Genomic DNA, 17,489 nt, shown 5'->3' on the forward strand with positions numbered 1-17,489 from the left:
CAATCCCCCTGCTCTGTCTCTACTCTCCCTCTCATCTTACCCTCTCTCCCTCTCACCCACCCATCCCTTCCCCTCTGTCTCTCCCCTCCTCCCTCCTCCCTTCCCCCTCTCCTCTTCGCCTGCAGTGTCAGCTGATGCTCAGGTGGTAGCACATTCGCTTCTGAGTCAGAAGGTTGTGCGATCAAATCCCACTCCAAATACTTGAGATCATAATCCAGGCCGAGACTCCCAGTGCAGCACTGAGGGAATGCTGCACTGTCGCAGGTGCCGTCTTTCGGATGAGATGTTAAACGGAGCCCCCGTCTGCTCTCTCAGGTGGACATCAAAGATCCCATGGCATTATGTCGAATAAAAGCAGCGGAGTTATCCCCAGCGTCCTGACCAATATTTATCCCTCAATCAACCTAACCAAAAAAAAGTACCTGGTCATTATCACATTGCTGTTTGTGGGAGCTTACTGTGCTCAAGTTGGCTGCCGCGTTTCACACATTCCAATAGTGACTACACTTCAAAAGTATTTCATTTATTGTAAACGTTTTGAGACGTCTGGTGGTCGTGAAAGGCGCTATATAAATGTTTGTCTTTCTTACTCTCTTTCCCCCTCCCTCTCTCTCTCTCCACTCGTCTTTTGCTTCCACTCCCTCTCTCTCTGTCCTCTGCGCTCGCTATCTACCACCTCTCCCCCTCCTTTTATTCCCCATCTCTCTCTTTCCTCCAACTCCCCCTCTCTCACTCTCTTCTACTCTGCCTGCCTACCTCTCTCCCTCTCCCATCTCTCCTTCTCTATCTCCCCCTCACTATCTCTCCCCTTCTCTCTACCTATCTCCCCCCTCACTCTCTCTTCCCTCTTACTGCCCCTCCACCTCTCTCTCTCTCTCCCCTCCACCTGTCTCTCTCCCCCTCTCCCTACCTATATCTCCCCCCTTACTCTCCCTTCCCCCCTCTCCGTCTCTCTCTGCCCCCTCCAGCTCTCTCTCTCTCTCCCCACCTGTCTCTCTCAACCCCACCCTCTCTCTCTCCCCCTCTTCCTACCTGTAACACCCCCTCTCTCGCATTCCCTCTCCACTCGCCTCACTTTCTCTCACTCCCCTTCTCCCCTCTTCTCTCTACTCCCCTCCCTCGATATCTCACCCCCTCACTCTCTCTCTCTCTCTCTCGCTATCTCTCCTCTCGTCCCTCTCCCCCTCTAACTCTCTCGACCTCCTCTCCCTATCTCCCCACATCTCTCTTTCCCCTTCTCTCTCATCCACTCTCTCTGAAACTCTCCTCTCATTTTCTTCCCCTCTCTCCCATCTCCCGCTCTCTGTCCCCCACTCTGTCCCCCTCTCTCCCTCTCCCTCTCTCACTCCCCTTTTCTGTAGCTCTCTCCCTATTTTCTCTCCCCCTCACTTTCCTAACTCTCGCCCCACTCTCTCCACCCGCACCTTTCTCTCTCGCCATCTCCTCTCCCACTTTCCCCCCTCCTCTTGCTCTCTCTCGCCCTCTCTCCTCTTTTCTCTACGCCCTCCCTCTCTCTCCACTTCACTCTCTCCCCTCTGCTTTCCTTACCCAACTCCCTCCCCTTCTCCCTTTCTTTCTCCACCCAATCACTCTCCCACTCTTTCCCTCTCCCCCTCTTCCTACCTCTATCTCCCACTCTCGTGCTCACCCTCTCTTCTACCTCCTCTCTCTCTCTCTCCCTCTCTCTTTCTCTCATGCCCCTCGCCTCTCTCCCCCTCTCACTCTCTCTCCCGCTCCCTTTCTCGCTCTCCATTCCATCTCACTCCCCCCTCTCCCTGTCCCCTCTATCTCTCTCAAACTCTCTCTCCCTCTCACTCGTCCTGTCTCTCTCTCTCGGTCTCTCTTCTCCCGCTCTCTCCCCTCCTATCCCTCCCCCTCTCCCGTTCTTTCCCCAATCTCTCTCCTCCCCCTCCTCTCCCCTCCCTCCTCCCCCTCTTCTCCCCTCTCTCTCTCCACCGCTCCTCTCCCCTCTCTCTCCTCCCCTTCCTCTCCCCTCTCTCTCTCCTCCCCCTCCTCTCCCCTATCTCTCTCCTCCCCTACTCTCCCCTCTCTCTCTCCTCCCCCTCCTCTCCCCTCTCTCTCTCCTCCCCCTCCTCTCCCCTCTCTCTCTCTCCTCCTCCTCCTCTCCCCTCTCTCTCTCCTCCCCTCCTCTCCCCTCACTCTCTCCTCCCCCTCCTCTCCCCTCTCTCTCCTTCCCCTCCTGTCCCCTCTCACTCTCCTCCACACTCTCTCTCCTCTCTCGGACCCGCTCCCTCTCTCTCTCTACCCCCCTCCCTCTCTCTCCACCTCACTCTCTCCCCTCACTTTCCACTTCTCTCCCCTTCTCCCTTTCTCTCTCCTCTCTCTCTCTCCACATCCTCTCCCTCCCTCTCTCTCCCTCCCTCTCTCTCCCATCTCTCTCTCTCCCTGTCTCTCTCATCTCACCCCTCCTCTCCCTCCCTCCCCCTCTCACACTACCTCCCCCCTGTCACCCTCCCCCCTTCATCTCTCCCCCTCTCGTTGTCTCTACCCCATCTGTCCACCTGTCTCTCACTCTAACCTCTCTTTTCTCTCTCTTTCTCCACCTCCTCTCCCTTCCCTTCTCTTTCTCCCCCTCTCCCTCTCTATCTCCCCTCTCTCACTGTCTCTCTACCCTCCTCCACCTGTCTCTCTCTCTCCCCCTCTACCACTCTTTCCGCTCATTCTCTCTCTCTCCCCCTCTCCATCTCTCTCTCTACCACTCTATCTCTCTGACTGACTTACTCCTATCGCTCCCTCCCCTCTACCTCCTGCTCTCCCCTCCCTCTCTATCCCCTGTCCCCGTCTCTCTCCACGACTGCTGTCTCTCTCCTCTCACCACCCCTCTCTCCCTCCCCCTCACACTATCTCCCCCTCTCTCTACTCCTTTTCCCTCTATCTCCTATCTCTATCTCTCCTCCTCTCTTTCCAGCCCTTCTCTCTCCCCCCTCCCTTTCTCCATCTCCAACTCTCCCTCCTCCCTCTCTCTCTCCCTCTCCACCTCTTCCTCGTACCTCTTTCTCCCTCCCTCCCACTCTCACCCTTTATCTATCACTCTCATCCACTCATCTCCCCATCACTCAACCTATCTCCCCTCTCTCCCCCTTGCTTCTCTCTTCTATCTCTCTCTCCCCCTTGTTCCTCTCTCACCCCCATTTCCCCACCTCACCCTCTCTCTTGCTCTCTCCCTTACTCGCTCTCTCCCCGTCTCTCTCTTCCCTCTCCCCGCCCCTCTCTCTCACTCGCTCTCTCTTTCCCCACCTCTCTCTCCCCCGTCTGTCGCACTCTCTCCCCCTCTCTCTCCAGCTCTTTCTCTCTTCCCGCTCTCCCTCTCTTTACCCTCTCCCACATTCTCCTCCCCCTCTCTAACCTGTCTCTATCTGCACCTCTCTCCCTCTGCCGCCTCTATCTCCACCTCTCTCCCCTTTCCCTCTTCCCTCACTCGCTCTCCCGCCTTCTCCCTCCCCCCTCTCCCTCACGCTGCCTCTCTATCACTCTCTCCCTCTCTGTCTCTACACCACTCTCTCTCTCCCCCCTCTCCCCACTGTCTCTCCCCCTCTCTCTCACAATCCCTTTCTCTATCCCCGCCCTCTCTCTCTCCCCCTTACGCGCTCTCCGCTCTCTGCCCCATCTCCCTGCCCCTCTCTCTCTCTCTCCCCCTCCCTCCCCACTCCTGTCTATGCCCTCTCTCTGGCCCCCCACCCTCTCTATCTCGGCCACTCTCTCACTCACTATCAATCCCTCCCTCTCTGTCAGTCTCTCTCCCCACATCTCATTCCCCCATCACTTTCTCCACCTTGCTCTCTCTCAATCTCTCTAACTCTCTCTCTCCATCTCTCTCCCAATCCCTCTCTCCCCCTCTCTTTCCCTCTATCTCCATCAATCTCTTCCAATCCCTCTCTCTCCCTCCCTCTCCCCCTCTACCTTCTCTCTCTCGCTGCCCGTCTCTCACTCTATCTCTCTCTCTCCCTCCCTCCTTCACAACTACTGTGTCTCTGTCTCCCTCTCTCTCACCACTCTCCACCAGTCCCCCTGCTCTCTCTCTCTGCCTCCCTCTGTCACTTTCCCCTTCTCTCTCCCTATCCCTTTCCCTCCCTCTACACCTCGCTCCCCTCCCTCTCCCGCTCTTTTTCCATCCCTCTCTCACCCTCTCCCCATGACTCTCATTCCCTCCCCATCACTCTTCCTCTCGCTCTCTCTCTCTCCCTAGCTCCTCTCTTCTATCTCTCTCTCCTCTTCAATCCTCCCTCTGTCACCCCCACCTCCCCACCTCTACCTCTCTCTCTACCCCCCTCGCTTTCCGTCCCTCCCTCTCCATCTGTCTCCTCGCTTTCCCCCTCTCTTTCTCTCACAACCCCTCTGTCTGTCTCCCATCTGTCTCTCTCCATGTCTCTATCACTCTCTCTCCCACCACTCTCTCCCCCTAGCTCCTCCTTCTCTCTCTCCGCCTCTCCCTCTCTCTTCCCCTCTCGCTATCTCTACTCTCTCTACCCGTTGTCTCCCCCTCACGCTCTCTCCCCACCCGCTACCCCATCTCTCTCCCCATCACTCTCTCTCCCTCTCCTCTTCCCTTCCCCTCTCTCCCCCGACTCCATCCCTCTCACCATCTCTCCCCATTCTCTCTCTCTCCCCATCCCTCTCTATCCCCCTCTCCCTCCATCTGTCAATCCCTGTCTCTCTCCACCTCTCCCTCGCTCTCCCCTCCCTTTCTCTCTCCCCACTCCCTCCCTCTCTCCCCACAGCCTCGCTCTCTCCCCACTCACTCCCCCTCAACCCACTCCCTCCATCTCTCCCCACTCCCTCTCCATCGCGCTCTCTTTGGCTCTCTCTCCTGCTCTCTCACCACCTTTCTCTCCCCACTCTCCCCTCCTCTTCCCTCCCCCTCTCCCCTGCACTTTCCTTCCCCTACTCTCATTCTTCCTCCCTCCCCCTCTATTACTCCCATTCTCTCGCACTCTCTCCTCCTCTCTCCCAGCATCTCTCACCCCGCTCACCTCCCTCCATGCCCCTCTCCTTCTTTATCCACCTGTCTCTTCTCCCTTCTTTCTCTATCCCATCTCCCTCACTATCTCTCTATCCCCCTCACTCATTCCCCCTCTCTCCCCTCTTCTCTCTATATCCCTCTCTCTATCCCCCTCACTCTCTCTCCCTCTCTCTATCCACCTCACCCTCACTCTCCCTCTCTATCGCCCTCGCACATTCACTCTCTCTCCCCTCCTCTATCTCTATCCCACTCCCCTCTCCCAATTCCTCTATCTCCCCACCCTCTCCAGCATACTTTCTCTCCCCTCCCCCACTCTCCCTCCCTCACTCTCTCTCCCCTTCTCTCTATCCCTCTCCCCTAACTTCCCCTCCCTCCCTCTCATTCCCCTTCCCTCATTCTCTCTCCCCCTCCCTCTCTCCCACCCCTCTCCCTCCCTCCGTCCGTCTCTTATCCCTCTCCCTCTCTCTCCCTCCCATTCTCTCTATCTCTCACTCACCCCTCTCACCCTCACTCTCATCCTCCCCCCTCTCGCACTCCCACATTCTCTCCCCTCCCCCCTCTCTCCCTCTCTCTCCCCTGCCCCTCTTTCTATCCCTCTCTCCCACCATCCATCTCACTCTCCCCCTCCCTCTATCCCACCCTCTCTCTCTCTCCCCCTCCCAGTTACTCTGCCCTAACTCTGCCCACTCACTCGCTCCCTCTATCCCGCTCACTCGCTCACTCTCCCTCCTCTATCTCTCCCTCTCCCCTCCCTCCCTCTCTCTATCCCTCTCTCTATCACTCACTCTTTCCCTCCCCTCCCTCACTCTCTCCCTCCCTCTCTCGCTCTCTCTCCCTCCCCTCTCTCTCTATCCCCCTCCCTCACCCTCTCTCCCATCCTCTCTCTATCTCTCCCCCTTTCTCTCTCTCTATCTATCCCCCTCACACTCTCCCTCACTCACTGTCTCTCCACTCACACTCTCCCTCCCTCTCATAATCCCTTTCTCTCTCCCCTCCCTCGATCTCTCCCCTCTCTACCCAACTCTCTGCCCCTCTCTCTCTCTCTATCTCCCCGCCCATTCTCACGCCACCTAGGCTCCCATCCTCTCGCTCTAACGCTCCCTCTCTCTGTCTATCTGTCCCTGTCTCTCTCCTCATCTCTCACTCCCCCCTCTCTCCCCTCTCCCTCTCTCTTACAACCCCTCTGTCTCCCTCTCCTCTCTCTCTTACAACCCCTCTGTCTCCCTCTCCTCTCTCCCTCTCGCTCTCCGTTTTACTGCTCTCTCCCTTTCCCCGTCTGTCTCTCTCTGCATCTCTTATTTTTCTCCCACCCTTCACCTCTCTTCCCCCCTCTCCCTCCCCTCTCTCTTTCTCTCTATCTCCAACGCTCTCTCCCTATCCCTCTCTCTCCCTCTCTCCCTCCCCCTCTCTAACTCTCTCTCTCTCGTCTCTCTTACTCTCTGCCCTCTCCCTCTCATCATTCTCTGACTCTCCCTCTGCTCACTCTCCCCCTCTCCCTCACACCATTCTCCGACTATAGTCCTGCTCTCTCTCTGCCTCTCACTTTTTCTCTCTCCCCCCTTTAACTCACCACTCTCTCTCCCTCCCGCTCTTGCCCTCCCACTCTCCCCACTACCACTGCTCTGCACTCCCTTTTTCCCCCTCTGACTCCATCCCTCCCTCCCCCTCGGACTCCATCCCTCCATCCCTGACTCTCTCTACCCATTCCTCACTTTCTCCCTTTTTCTCTCCTCTCCCCATCTCTCTATCCTCTCTCTCTGCTCCGATCCTCTCCCCCTCCCCTTCTCCATCGCTCTCTCTCTCCCCACTCTCTCTCCTCCCTCTCTCTTTCTCTCTCTCCTCCCTCTCTCTTTCTCTCTCTCCTCGCTCTCCTCCCACTCACTCTCCCCCTCTCCTCACTCCCTCTCTTCCTCACTCTCACCCTCCCTTACCCCTCCCTCACTCTCCCCTCCCTCACTCTCTCCCTCATTCTCCCCCTCACTCTCTCTCCCCCGCTCTCTCCCCAACTCACTCTCTCTCCCCACTCTCTCTCTCCCCCTGCCCTCTCACTCTCTCCCTCCCCCTCTCCCTCTCTACCTCCACCCCACTGTCTATCCCTCTCCCCCTCACTCTCACTCCCCCCTCTCTCTTTCTCTCTCTCCTCCCTCTCTCTCAATCCTCCACCTCTCTCACTCCCTCCTTCCACCCTTTCTCTCCTTCCTCTCTCCCTCTCTCTGCTTCCTCCCTCACTCTTTCTCCTCCATCCCACTCTCTCATTCCTCCCACTCTCTCTCCTCCCACTCTCTCTCTCTCCCCACTCTCTCTCCTCCCTCTCTCTTTCTCTCTCTCCTCCCTCTCTCTCTCCTCCCTCTCTCCCTCTCAATCCTCCACCTCTCTCACTCCCTCCTTCCACACTCTCTCTCATTCCTCTCTCCCCTTCCTCCCTCACTCTCTCTCCTCCATCCCACTCTCTCATTCCTCCCTCTATCTCTCCTCCCTCCCTCTCTCTTTCCTCCCTCTCTCTCTCCTCCCTATCTCTTCCACTCGCTCCTCCTCACTCCTTCTTCCCCCTCCCTCACTGTTTCCACTCCCTCACTCTCTCTTTCCCCCCACTCTCTCTCCCCCTCTCTCTCCCTCTCTCTCTCCTCCCGCACTATCTCTCCCCCTCACTCACACCCCCTCTCGCTCTCCTCCCCCTCACTCTCCCCCTCTCCTCACTCCCTCTCTTCCTCACTCTCACCCTCCCTCACCCCTCCCTCACTCTCCCCTGCCTCACTCTCTCCCTCATTCTCCCCCTCACTCTCTCTCCCCCTCACTTTATCTCCCCCGCTCTCTCCCCAACTCACTCTCTCTCCCCACTCTCTCTCTCCCCCTCTCTCTCCCTCCCCTCTCACTCTCTCCCTCCCCGTCTCCCTCTCTCCCTCCACCCCACTGTCTATCCCTCCCCCTCACTCTCACTCCCCCCACTCTCTCTCCCCCAATCTCTCTCGCCAGAACTCTCTCTCCCCCCTCACTCTCTCTCCCCTCCACTCTATCTCCCCCCTCCATCACTCTCTCTCCCTCCCTCAATCTCTCTCCCCCCCACTTCACTCTCTCTCCCTGCCTGTTGGAACCAACATCATAGTCAGGGCAAATAAAGAGGGAGGGGGAGAGAGAGTGAGGGAGGGAGGAGAGCGAGTGAGGGAGGGGCAGCGAGAGTTTGGGAGGGGGGAGAATGTGAGGGAGGGGAGGGAGTTAGTGGGGCAGTGAGAGAGAGGGAGGTGGGAGAGTGAGCGAGGGGGGAGAGAGCATAATGGGAACGTAACACAAGAAAATAACATAAGAAATAGGAGCAGGAGTAGGCCATATGGCCCCTCAGGCCTGCTCCACCATTCAATAGGATCATGGCTGATCCGAACTTAGACTCACGTCCACTTCCCTGCCCTCTCCCCATTACGCCTTGTTCCATTATCAGCTCGGAAACTGTCTATCTCCGTATTCAATTTATTTTATGTCTCATCTTCCACAACTCCCTGACGTAGCAAATTCCATAGATTTACTACCCTCTGAGTGAAGAAGTTTCTCCTCATCTCAGTTTTGAAAGAGCAGCCCCTTATTCTAATATTATGCCCCCTAGTTTTAGTCTCAGCCATCAGTGGAAACATCCTCACCGCATCCACCCGATCAAGCCCTTCACAATCATATATGTCTCGATAAGGTCACCTCTCATGAGTAGAGGCCCAACCTGATCAACCTTTCCTCACATGTCATGCCCCTCATCTCCGGATACAACCGAGTGAACCTTCGCTGAACGGCCTCAAGAGCAAATATATATTTTCTTAAATATGGAAAACAAAATTGTACGCAGTAATCCAGGGGTGGCCTCACCAGTGCCCTGTATAACGGCAGCATGACTTCCCTGCTTTTATACTCCATCCCCCTTGCAATTAAAGCCAAGATTCCATTGGCCTTCCTGATCACCTGCTGTACCTGCATACTACGCATTTGTGTTTCATGCACCAGGACCCCCAGATCCCTTTGTACTGTAGAACTTTGCAGTTTCTCTCCATTTAGATAGTAACTTGGTCTTTGATTTTTTTCTGCCAAAATGCATAAGCTCACACTTTCCAACAGTATATTCCATCTGCCAATTTTTGCCCACTCACTTAGCCTGTCTATGTCCTTTTGCAGGTTTTTTATGTCGTCCTCACTCACTGCTTTCCCTCCCATCTTTGTATCATCGGCATATTTGGATAGTTTGCACTCGGTCCCTTCCTCCAAATCGTTAATATAGATTGTTAAGAGATGGAGTCCCAACACTGACCCCTGTGGAACACCACTTGTTACTGATTGCCAACCCGAGAATGAACCATTTATCCCAACTCTCTGTTTTCTGTTGGATAGCCAATCTTCCACCCATGCCAGTACATTGCCCCCAATCCCGTGATTTTTTATCTTGTGCAGTAATCTTTTGTGTGGCTCCTTGTCAAATGCCTATTGGAAGTGCAAATACACCACATCCACTGGTTCCCCTTTATCCATTCTGTTTGTTACGTCCGCAAAGAATTCGAGCAAATTTGTCAAACTTTGCTGACTCTGTCCGATTAAATTGTGCTTATCCAAATGTCCTGTTACTGCTTCCTTAATAATGGACTCCAACATTTTACCAACCACAGATGTTAGGCTAACTGGTCTATAGTTTCCACCCTTTTGTCTGCCTCCCTTTTTAAATAAGGGCGTTACATTAGCAGTTTTCCAATCTGCTGGAACCTTTCCTAAATCCAGGGAGTTTTGGAAAATTACCTCCAATGCATCCACAATCCCTATCGCTACTTCTCTCAAGGACCTAGGATGTAAGCCATCAGGTCCAGGGGATTTATCCGACTTTAGTCCCATTATCTTACCGAGTACCGAGATTTTAATCGTCTTTAGCTCCTCCCCCCCCCATAGCCCACTGTTTGTCCAGTGTTGGGATATTTTTAATGTGCTCCACTGTAAAGACTGATACAAAATACTTGTTCTGCATTTTTGCCATCTCCATGTTCCACACCACTAATTTCCCAGTCTCGTCCTCTGAGGGACCAATATTCACTTTAGCCACACTTTTACTTTTTATATAACTGTAGAAACTCTTGCTATCTGTTTTTATTTTTTTTGCTAGTTTACTTTCATTATCTATCTTCCCTTTCTTAATTAATCTTTTAGTTATTCTTTGCTGGCTTTTAAGTGCTGCCCAATCTTCTATCCTTCCAGTATTTTTGGCTATTTTATATGCCCTCGTTTTCAGTCAGATACTATCCTTTATTACTTTATTTAGCCACAGATGGCTGTCTTCTCTTTTACGCCGCTTTTTCCAAACTGGAATATATCTTTCTTGAAAGTTGTGAAATATCTCCTTGAATGTACACCACTGCTCATGTACTGTCTTACACTTTAATCTATTTTCCCAGTCCACTTTAGTCAACTCTGCTCTTATGCCTTCATAGTCTCCTTTATTTAAGCTTAGTACGCTGGTTTGAGATCCAACTCTCTCACGCTCCAACTGAATTCGGAATTCAACTATGTTATGGTCACTCATTCCAAGGGGATCCCTTACTAGGACATTTTTTATTAATCCTGTCTCATTACACAGGACCAGATCTAAGATTGCCTGCCCCCTGGTTGGTTCAGTTACATACTGCTCAAGGAACCCGTCCCTAAAGCACACTATGAAGAGTACCTCAAGGCTGCCTGCCCAATTTGATTTGTCCAGTCAATATGAAATATAATATCGCCCATGATTATAGCTGTTCCCTTATTCCAAACCCCAACCATTTCCTGATTTATACTTCGACCAACAGAGTTGCAACTGTTAGGAGGCCTATAGGCCAAGCCCACCAGTGACTTTTTCCATTTATTATTTATTAATTCCACCCAAACTGTTTCACTCTCCTGATCCTTTGACCCAATATCATTACTCACTATTGCAGTGATTCCATCCTTTATTAACATAGCCACCCCACCTCCCTTTCCTTCCTGTCTGTCCTTCCTAATTGTCAAATGTCCCTGTATGTTTAGTTCCTAGTCATCGTTAGCTTGCAGCCATATTTCTGTAATGGCCATCAGATCATACTCATGTGTAGTTATTTGTACCATCAACTCATCTATTTTATTAGGAATGCTGCGTGCCTTCAGCTAAAGAACTTTTAAATATGTTTTGTGACATGTTATTCCTGCTTATACACCCTTTCCTAGTTTACCTTTATCTTTCTACATCCTGTCCCTTCCTGACACGCTCTGGTTTTTAATTCCCCCACTGCTACCTTGCTCCTTTGCCTGGTCTGCTGACCTTTTTATTTATCGGTCTTTTGAAACCTCCCCCCCACTAATTAGTTTAAAGCCCTCTCTACAGCCCTAGTTATTCGATTTGCCAGGATACTAATCCCAGCACTGGACAAGTGAAGTCCATCCCAACGGAACAGCTCTCTCCTGTCCCAGTACTGGTGCCAGTTTCCCAAGAAGCAAAACCCATTTATCCCAAACCAGACTTTCAGCCACGCATTTAACACTCTGATTTTATTTACCCTCGCCAAATTTGCTCGTGGCTCAGGTAGTAATCCAGAGATTATTACCCTTGTAGTTCTGCTTTGTAGTTTGTCCCCTAGCAGCTCATAGTGGGGCTAGAAAATGCTCCAGAGAGCCAGGTAGGCCTCAGTGCATCGGTGGGACTTGCAGCGGCAGCAGCGGGTCAATAAAAGGCTCCAGAGACCCAGGTAGGCCTCAGTGCAATGGCGGGAATTTCAGCGGCAGCAGCGGGGCTATAAAAGGCGCCAGAGTCCCAGGTAGTCCTCAGTGTGTCAGTGGGAATTTCAGCGGCAGCGCGGCTATAAAATGCTCCAGAGACACAGGTAGGCCTCAGTGAATTGGCGGGAATTTCAGCGGCAGCAGCCGGGCTATGTAAGGCTCCAGAGACCCAGGTAGGCCTCAGTGCATCGGTTGGAATTCCAGCGGCAGCAGCGGGGCTATATGAGGCTCCAGAGACACAGCTAGGCCTCAGCGTGTCGGCCGGAATTTCAGCAGCAGCAGCGGGGCTATAAAATGCTCCAGAGACCCAGCAAGGCCTCAGTGCGTAGGCGGGAATTCCAGCGGCAGCAGCGGGTCTATAAACGGCTCCAGAGACCCAGGTAGGCCTCAGTGCGTCGTCGGTAATTTAAGCTGCAGCAGCGGGGCTATAAAAGTGTCCAGAAACCCAGGTAGGCCTCAGTGCGTTGGCGGAAATTTGCGCAGCAGCAGCGGGACCAGATAAGAGTCCAGAGACCCAGGTAGGCCTCCGTGCATCGGCGGGAATTTTAGCGGCAGCAGCGGGGCTAAAAAATGCTCCAGAGACCCAGCTAGGCCTCAGTGCATCGGCGGGATTTGCAGCGGCAGCAGCGGGGGTATAAAAGGCTCCAGAGACCCAGGAAGGCCTCAGTGTGTCGGCTGGAATTTCAGCAGCAGCAGTGGGGCTATAAAATACTCCAGAGACCCAGGTATGCCTCAGTGCGTCAGCGGGAATGTCAGCGTTAGCAACGGGGCTATAATAGGCTCCAGAGACCCAGGTAGGCTTACCAGTCTCCTAACTCGGAACTCAGAGGGTAGGAGAGAAGTAAAAAGTAATCGAAGTGTGATGTCACCCGAAAGCAGGTAAGTGATGGGTTGGTGAGTATTTATCTCTTTATAAATGTTAACTCTGTGGTTTATAGTTTCTAAAGTCTCTGTGGTGTAGCGGGGACTGTTTATAAACCAGGGCCCTTAAATATATTATTTAACTGTAGTGTAATTGGTCGGATTGATTTGATTTAATTTAATTGCAATTCATTAAAGTGTAAGTCATGGCAGGACAGCCCAGTGCCGTATGCTCGTCCTGCGCCATCTGGGAACTCAGGGACACTTCCTGTGTCTCTGACAACTATGTGTGCAGGAAGTTTGTCTAGCTGCAGCTAATGGCAGACCGCATTGCGGCGCTGGAGCTGCGATTGGGTTCATACTGGATCATTCGGGAGGCTGAGGACGTTGTGAATAGCACGTTTGAACCATTGGTCACACCGCAGGCAAAGGTTGGACAGGCAGAAAGTGAATGGGTGACCAACTGACAAAGTACTAGGCACAGGCAGGTAGTTCAGGGGTCCCCTGTGCACATCCCCCTCTCAAGCAGTAAAACCATCTTGAGTACTGTTCGGGCGGATGGCTTACCAGAGGAAGGCAGCAGCAGCCAACTATCCTTTGCACCAGAGGTGGCTCTGCTGCACAGGACGGGAGGAAAAAGAGGGGTAGAGCTACACTAATAAGGGATTCTATTGTAAGTGGAATAGATAGGCGTTTCTGCAGCCGCAAACGAGATTCCAGGATGGTGTGTTGCCTCCCTGGTGCAAGGGTCAAGGTTGTCTCAGAGCAGCTGCAGAACATCTTGGAAGGGGAAGGTGAAAAGCCAGTTGTCGTGGTGCATATAGGTACCAACGATACAGGTAAAAAGCGGGATGAGGTCCTAAAAGCGGAATATAGGGAGTTAGGAGGTAAATTAAAAAATAGGACCTCAAAGTTAGTAATCACAGGATTTCTGTCAGAGTAGTCTTTGCTGCCACGTGCTGAAGGATATTTCAGATGAATACGTGGCTAGATGAATGGTGCAAGGGGGAGGTATTCAATTTCCTGGGACATTGGAAACGGTTCTGGGAGAGGTGGGACCAGTTCAATCCGGGCGGTTTGGAGCTGGGCAGGGCCAGGACCGATGTCCTAGGGGGAGTGATTGCTAGTGTTCTGGCAGAGTGTTTAAGCTAAGATGGCAGGGGGTTGGGAACCTGAGCACGGGGACAGAGGACTGGGAAAAAATTATAAAAGCAAAAGATAGGAAGGAGAAAACAAAAGTGGCAGTCAAAGAAATCAACGGTTTAACTCAAACATGGCCACAGTAAATAATAATTCTAATAGGTGTAAGTGCGTTAAGGAAACAAGCCTGAATGCTTTGTGTCTTAATGCGAGGAGCATTTGTAATAAGGTGGATGAATTAGCTCCGCAAATAGAGGTAAACGAATATGATTTGATTGGGATTGTGGTAACATGGCTCCAGGGTGGCCAAGGCTGGGAACTCAACATCCAGGGGTATTCAATATTCAGGAAAGGTAAGCAAAAAGGAAAGGGAGGTGGGGTAGCATTGCGGGTTAAAGAAGGGATTAACACTATTGTAAGGAAGGATATTAGCTCTGATGATGTGGAATCTGTATGGGTAGAACTGAGAAATACCAAGGGGCAGAAAATATTAGTGAGAGTGGTATATAGACCTCCAAACAGTACTGCAGAGGTTGGGGATGGCATTAAAAGGGAAATTAGAGAAGCGTGCAATAGGGCACAGCAGTCATCATGGGTGAATTTAATCTACATTTAGATTGGGCTAACCAAATTATAAACAATAATGTGGAGGAAGAATTCCAGAGATCAGGCCATCTTACACGGGGTATTATGTAACGAGAAAGGATTAATTAGCAATCTTGTTGTATGAGGCCCCTTGGGTCGGAGCGATCATAATATGATTGAATCCTTCATTAAGATTGAGAATGAAGTAGTCGACTCAGAGACTAGGGTCCTAAATTTAAATAAAGGAAAGTACGATGGTCTGAGGCATGAGTTGGGTTGGATTGATTGGGGAATGTCACTCAAAGTGTTGACAGTGGATAGACAATGGCAAACATTCAAAGACCGCATGGATGAACTACAGAATTAGTTCACACCAGCTTGGCATTAAAGTAAAACAAAGAAGGTGACTCCACCGTGGATAACAAGGGAAATTATGGATAGCATAAGATCCAAGGAGAGGTCATATAAATTGGCCAGAAAAAGCAGTAAACCTGTGGATTGGGAGCAGTTTAGTATTCAACAAAGGAGGACAAAGGGATTAATTAAGAAAGGGCAGATAGAATATGAGAGTAAGCTATCAAGGAACATTAATACTGACTGTAAAAGCTTTTATAGATATGTGAAGAGAAAAAGATTGGTGAATTCAAGCGTAGGTCCCTTGCAGTCAGAATCAAAAGGAATTTATAATGCAGAACAAAAAAATTGCAGCCCAATTAAATACATATTTTGTTCTGTCTTCACGAAGGAGGACACAAATAGCCTCAAAGAGATATCGGGAAACATAGGGTCTGATGAAAGGGAGGAACTGAAAGAAATCAGTATTTGTAGGGATATGGTGTTAGGGAAATTGACGGGATTAAAGGCCGAAAATTCGCCAGGGTCTGATACTCTACATCCTAGGGTATTAAGGAAGTGGCCCTAGAAATAGTTCAGCTTTGCTGATCATCATCCAGCATTCAATGGAATCTGGAACAGTAACCATGGATTGGAGGGTAGCTAAAGTTACCCCACTATTCAAAAAGGTAGTAGAGAGAAAACGGGGAATTAGAGACCGGTAAGCCTAACATCGGCAGTGGGGAATATGCTAGAGTCCATTATAAAAGATGTAATAGCAGAGCACTTGGAAAACAGTGACAGGATCGGACAAAGTCAACATGGATTTACAAAAGGTAAATCATGCTTGACTGATCTACTGGAATTCTTGGAGGATGTAACTGGTAAAATAGATGAGGGAGAAACAGTGGATGTGGTGTATTTGGACTTTCAGAAGGCTTTCGATAAGGTCCTGCAAAAAGTGATTAGCGTGCAAATTTAAGGCATATGGACTGGGGGCCAGGTATTGACTTGGATAGAGAACTGGTTGGCGGACAGAAAGCAAAGAGTTTGAATAAACGAGTCATTTTCCGAGTGGCAGGCAGTGACTAGTGGGATACCGCAAGGACCCGTCCTAGGACCCCAGCTATTCACAATATATATTAATGATCTGGATGAGGGAATTGGAAGTATTATCTCTAAATTTGCAGACGACACAAAGCTCGGTGGGTGTGTGCACTCTGAGGAGGATGCTGAGAAACTCCAGGATGATTTTGACAGGTTGGGTGATTGGGCATAAGCATTGCAGATGCAATATAACGTGGATAAATGCGAGGTTATCTACTTTGGTGGCTAAAACAAGAAGGCAGTTCATTATCTGAATGGCAATAGATTGGGAGAAGGAGAAGTGCAAAGAGACCTGTGTGTCCTTGTGCACCAGTCGCTGAAGGTAAGCATGCAGGTGCAGCAAGCGTTTAAGAAGGCAAGTGGCATGTTGGCCTTGGTAGCGAGAGGGTTTGAGTAAAGGAACAACGATGTCTTGCTGCAGTTATACAGGGCCATGGTGAGACCAAATCTTGAGTATTGTGTGCAGTTTTGTTCGCCTTATCTGAGGAATGATGTTCTTGCCATGGAAGGAGTTCAGCGAAGATTCACCAGGCTGATACCTGGGAAGGCAGCAATGACGTATGAGTAGAGATTGGGTCGATTGGGCTTGTACTCGCTGGAGTTTAGAGGAATGAGAGGGGATCTCACTGAAATTTATAAAATTCTGACTGGACTGGACAGACTAGATGCTGGAAGGATGTTCCCGATGGTCGGGGAGTCCAGAACCAGGGGCCACAGTCTAAGGATAAGGGGTAAGCTATTTAGGACAGAAATGAGGAGGAATTTCTTCACCCAGAGAGTGGTGAACCTGTGGAATTCTCTACCACAGAAGGCAGTAGATGCCAATACATTAAATATATTCAAGAAGGAGATGCATATATTTCTCAAGGCTAAAGGGATCAGGTGCTTTTGAGGAGAAAGCAGGGACAGGGTACTGAATTTGGATGATCAGCCATGATGGCATTGAATGGCGGACAGGCTCCGGACCCCGAATGGCCTACTCCTGCTGCTATCTTCTATATTTCTATGTTTATTATAATCTGTTACATCTCTAACTTTTTCCCATTTTGATGAAAGCACATCGACCTGAAACGTTAACTTTTTTTCTCTAGCCACAGATGTTTCCTGACCTGCTGAGAATTTCCAGCATTTTCAGTTTTTATTTCAGATTTCCAGCATCTGCAATATTTTGCTTCATATTAGACCAAGTTATCAGCAATTGCTAGTGTGCACCCCTGGAGGTTGTATGTGCATGGTGCATGTCCGCAGGTCAGCATTACAAGTAACGGCAAGTGTGCGCACCCCCAGCAGGTCTAATGTGCGCGGGGCATGTTAACGGGACTGCATTAGAAGTAACGGCGAGTGTGTGCCCCCTGCTGTTCTAATGCGCATGGTGCACAAAGCCGATCTCCAGTAAAAGTAAAGGCGAGTTTGTGCCCGCTGCTGGTCTAAGGTGCACGGTGCATGTTAGCAGCTCTCCAGGATAAGTAACAGCAAGAGTGCGCCTACTGCTGGTCTAAGGTGCACGCTGCATGTTAGCAGGTCTGCAGTATAAGTAATGGCACGAGTGTGCCTCCTTCTGATCTAAGGTACATGGTGCATGTTAGCAGGTCTGTGGTATAGGTAACGGAGAGTATGCACTTCCTGCTGGTCTAATGTGCAAAGTGCATGTTAACCGGTCCGCTGTATAAGGAACGGCGCGTTAGCGCCCCCTGCTGGTCTAAAGCTCACATTGCACATTAGCCGGGCTGCAGTGTAAGTA

General features: G+C 51.1%; 1 protein-coding gene across 1 annotated transcript in view; it reads left to right on the forward strand.

The window, feature by feature from the left end:
- Window positions 1-5,779: 5,779 nt before the first annotated feature.
- Window positions 5,780-17,489, forward strand: part of LOC147085838 (uncharacterized) — a gene marked incomplete at its 5' end in the record, with an annotated part of 37,350 nt that continues 25,640 nt past the window's right edge. Inside the window, 2 exons of the mRNA XM_085979160.1 lie at window positions 5,780-5,829; window positions 6,774-7,729. Of these exons, the coding sequence (XP_085835286.1) occupies window positions 5,780-5,829; window positions 6,774-7,729 (1,006 nt within the window). The remainder of the gene's footprint in view (window positions 5,830-6,773; window positions 7,730-17,489) is intronic.

The sequence above is a fragment of the Somniosus microcephalus genome, unplaced genomic scaffold (assembly GCF_052327205.1).
Source record: "Somniosus microcephalus isolate GS21.2 unplaced genomic scaffold, FLI_Smic_1.0 unresolved_chr8, whole genome shotgun sequence".
Classification (NCBI taxonomy): Eukaryota; Metazoa; Chordata; class Chondrichthyes; order Squaliformes; family Somniosidae; genus Somniosus; species Somniosus microcephalus.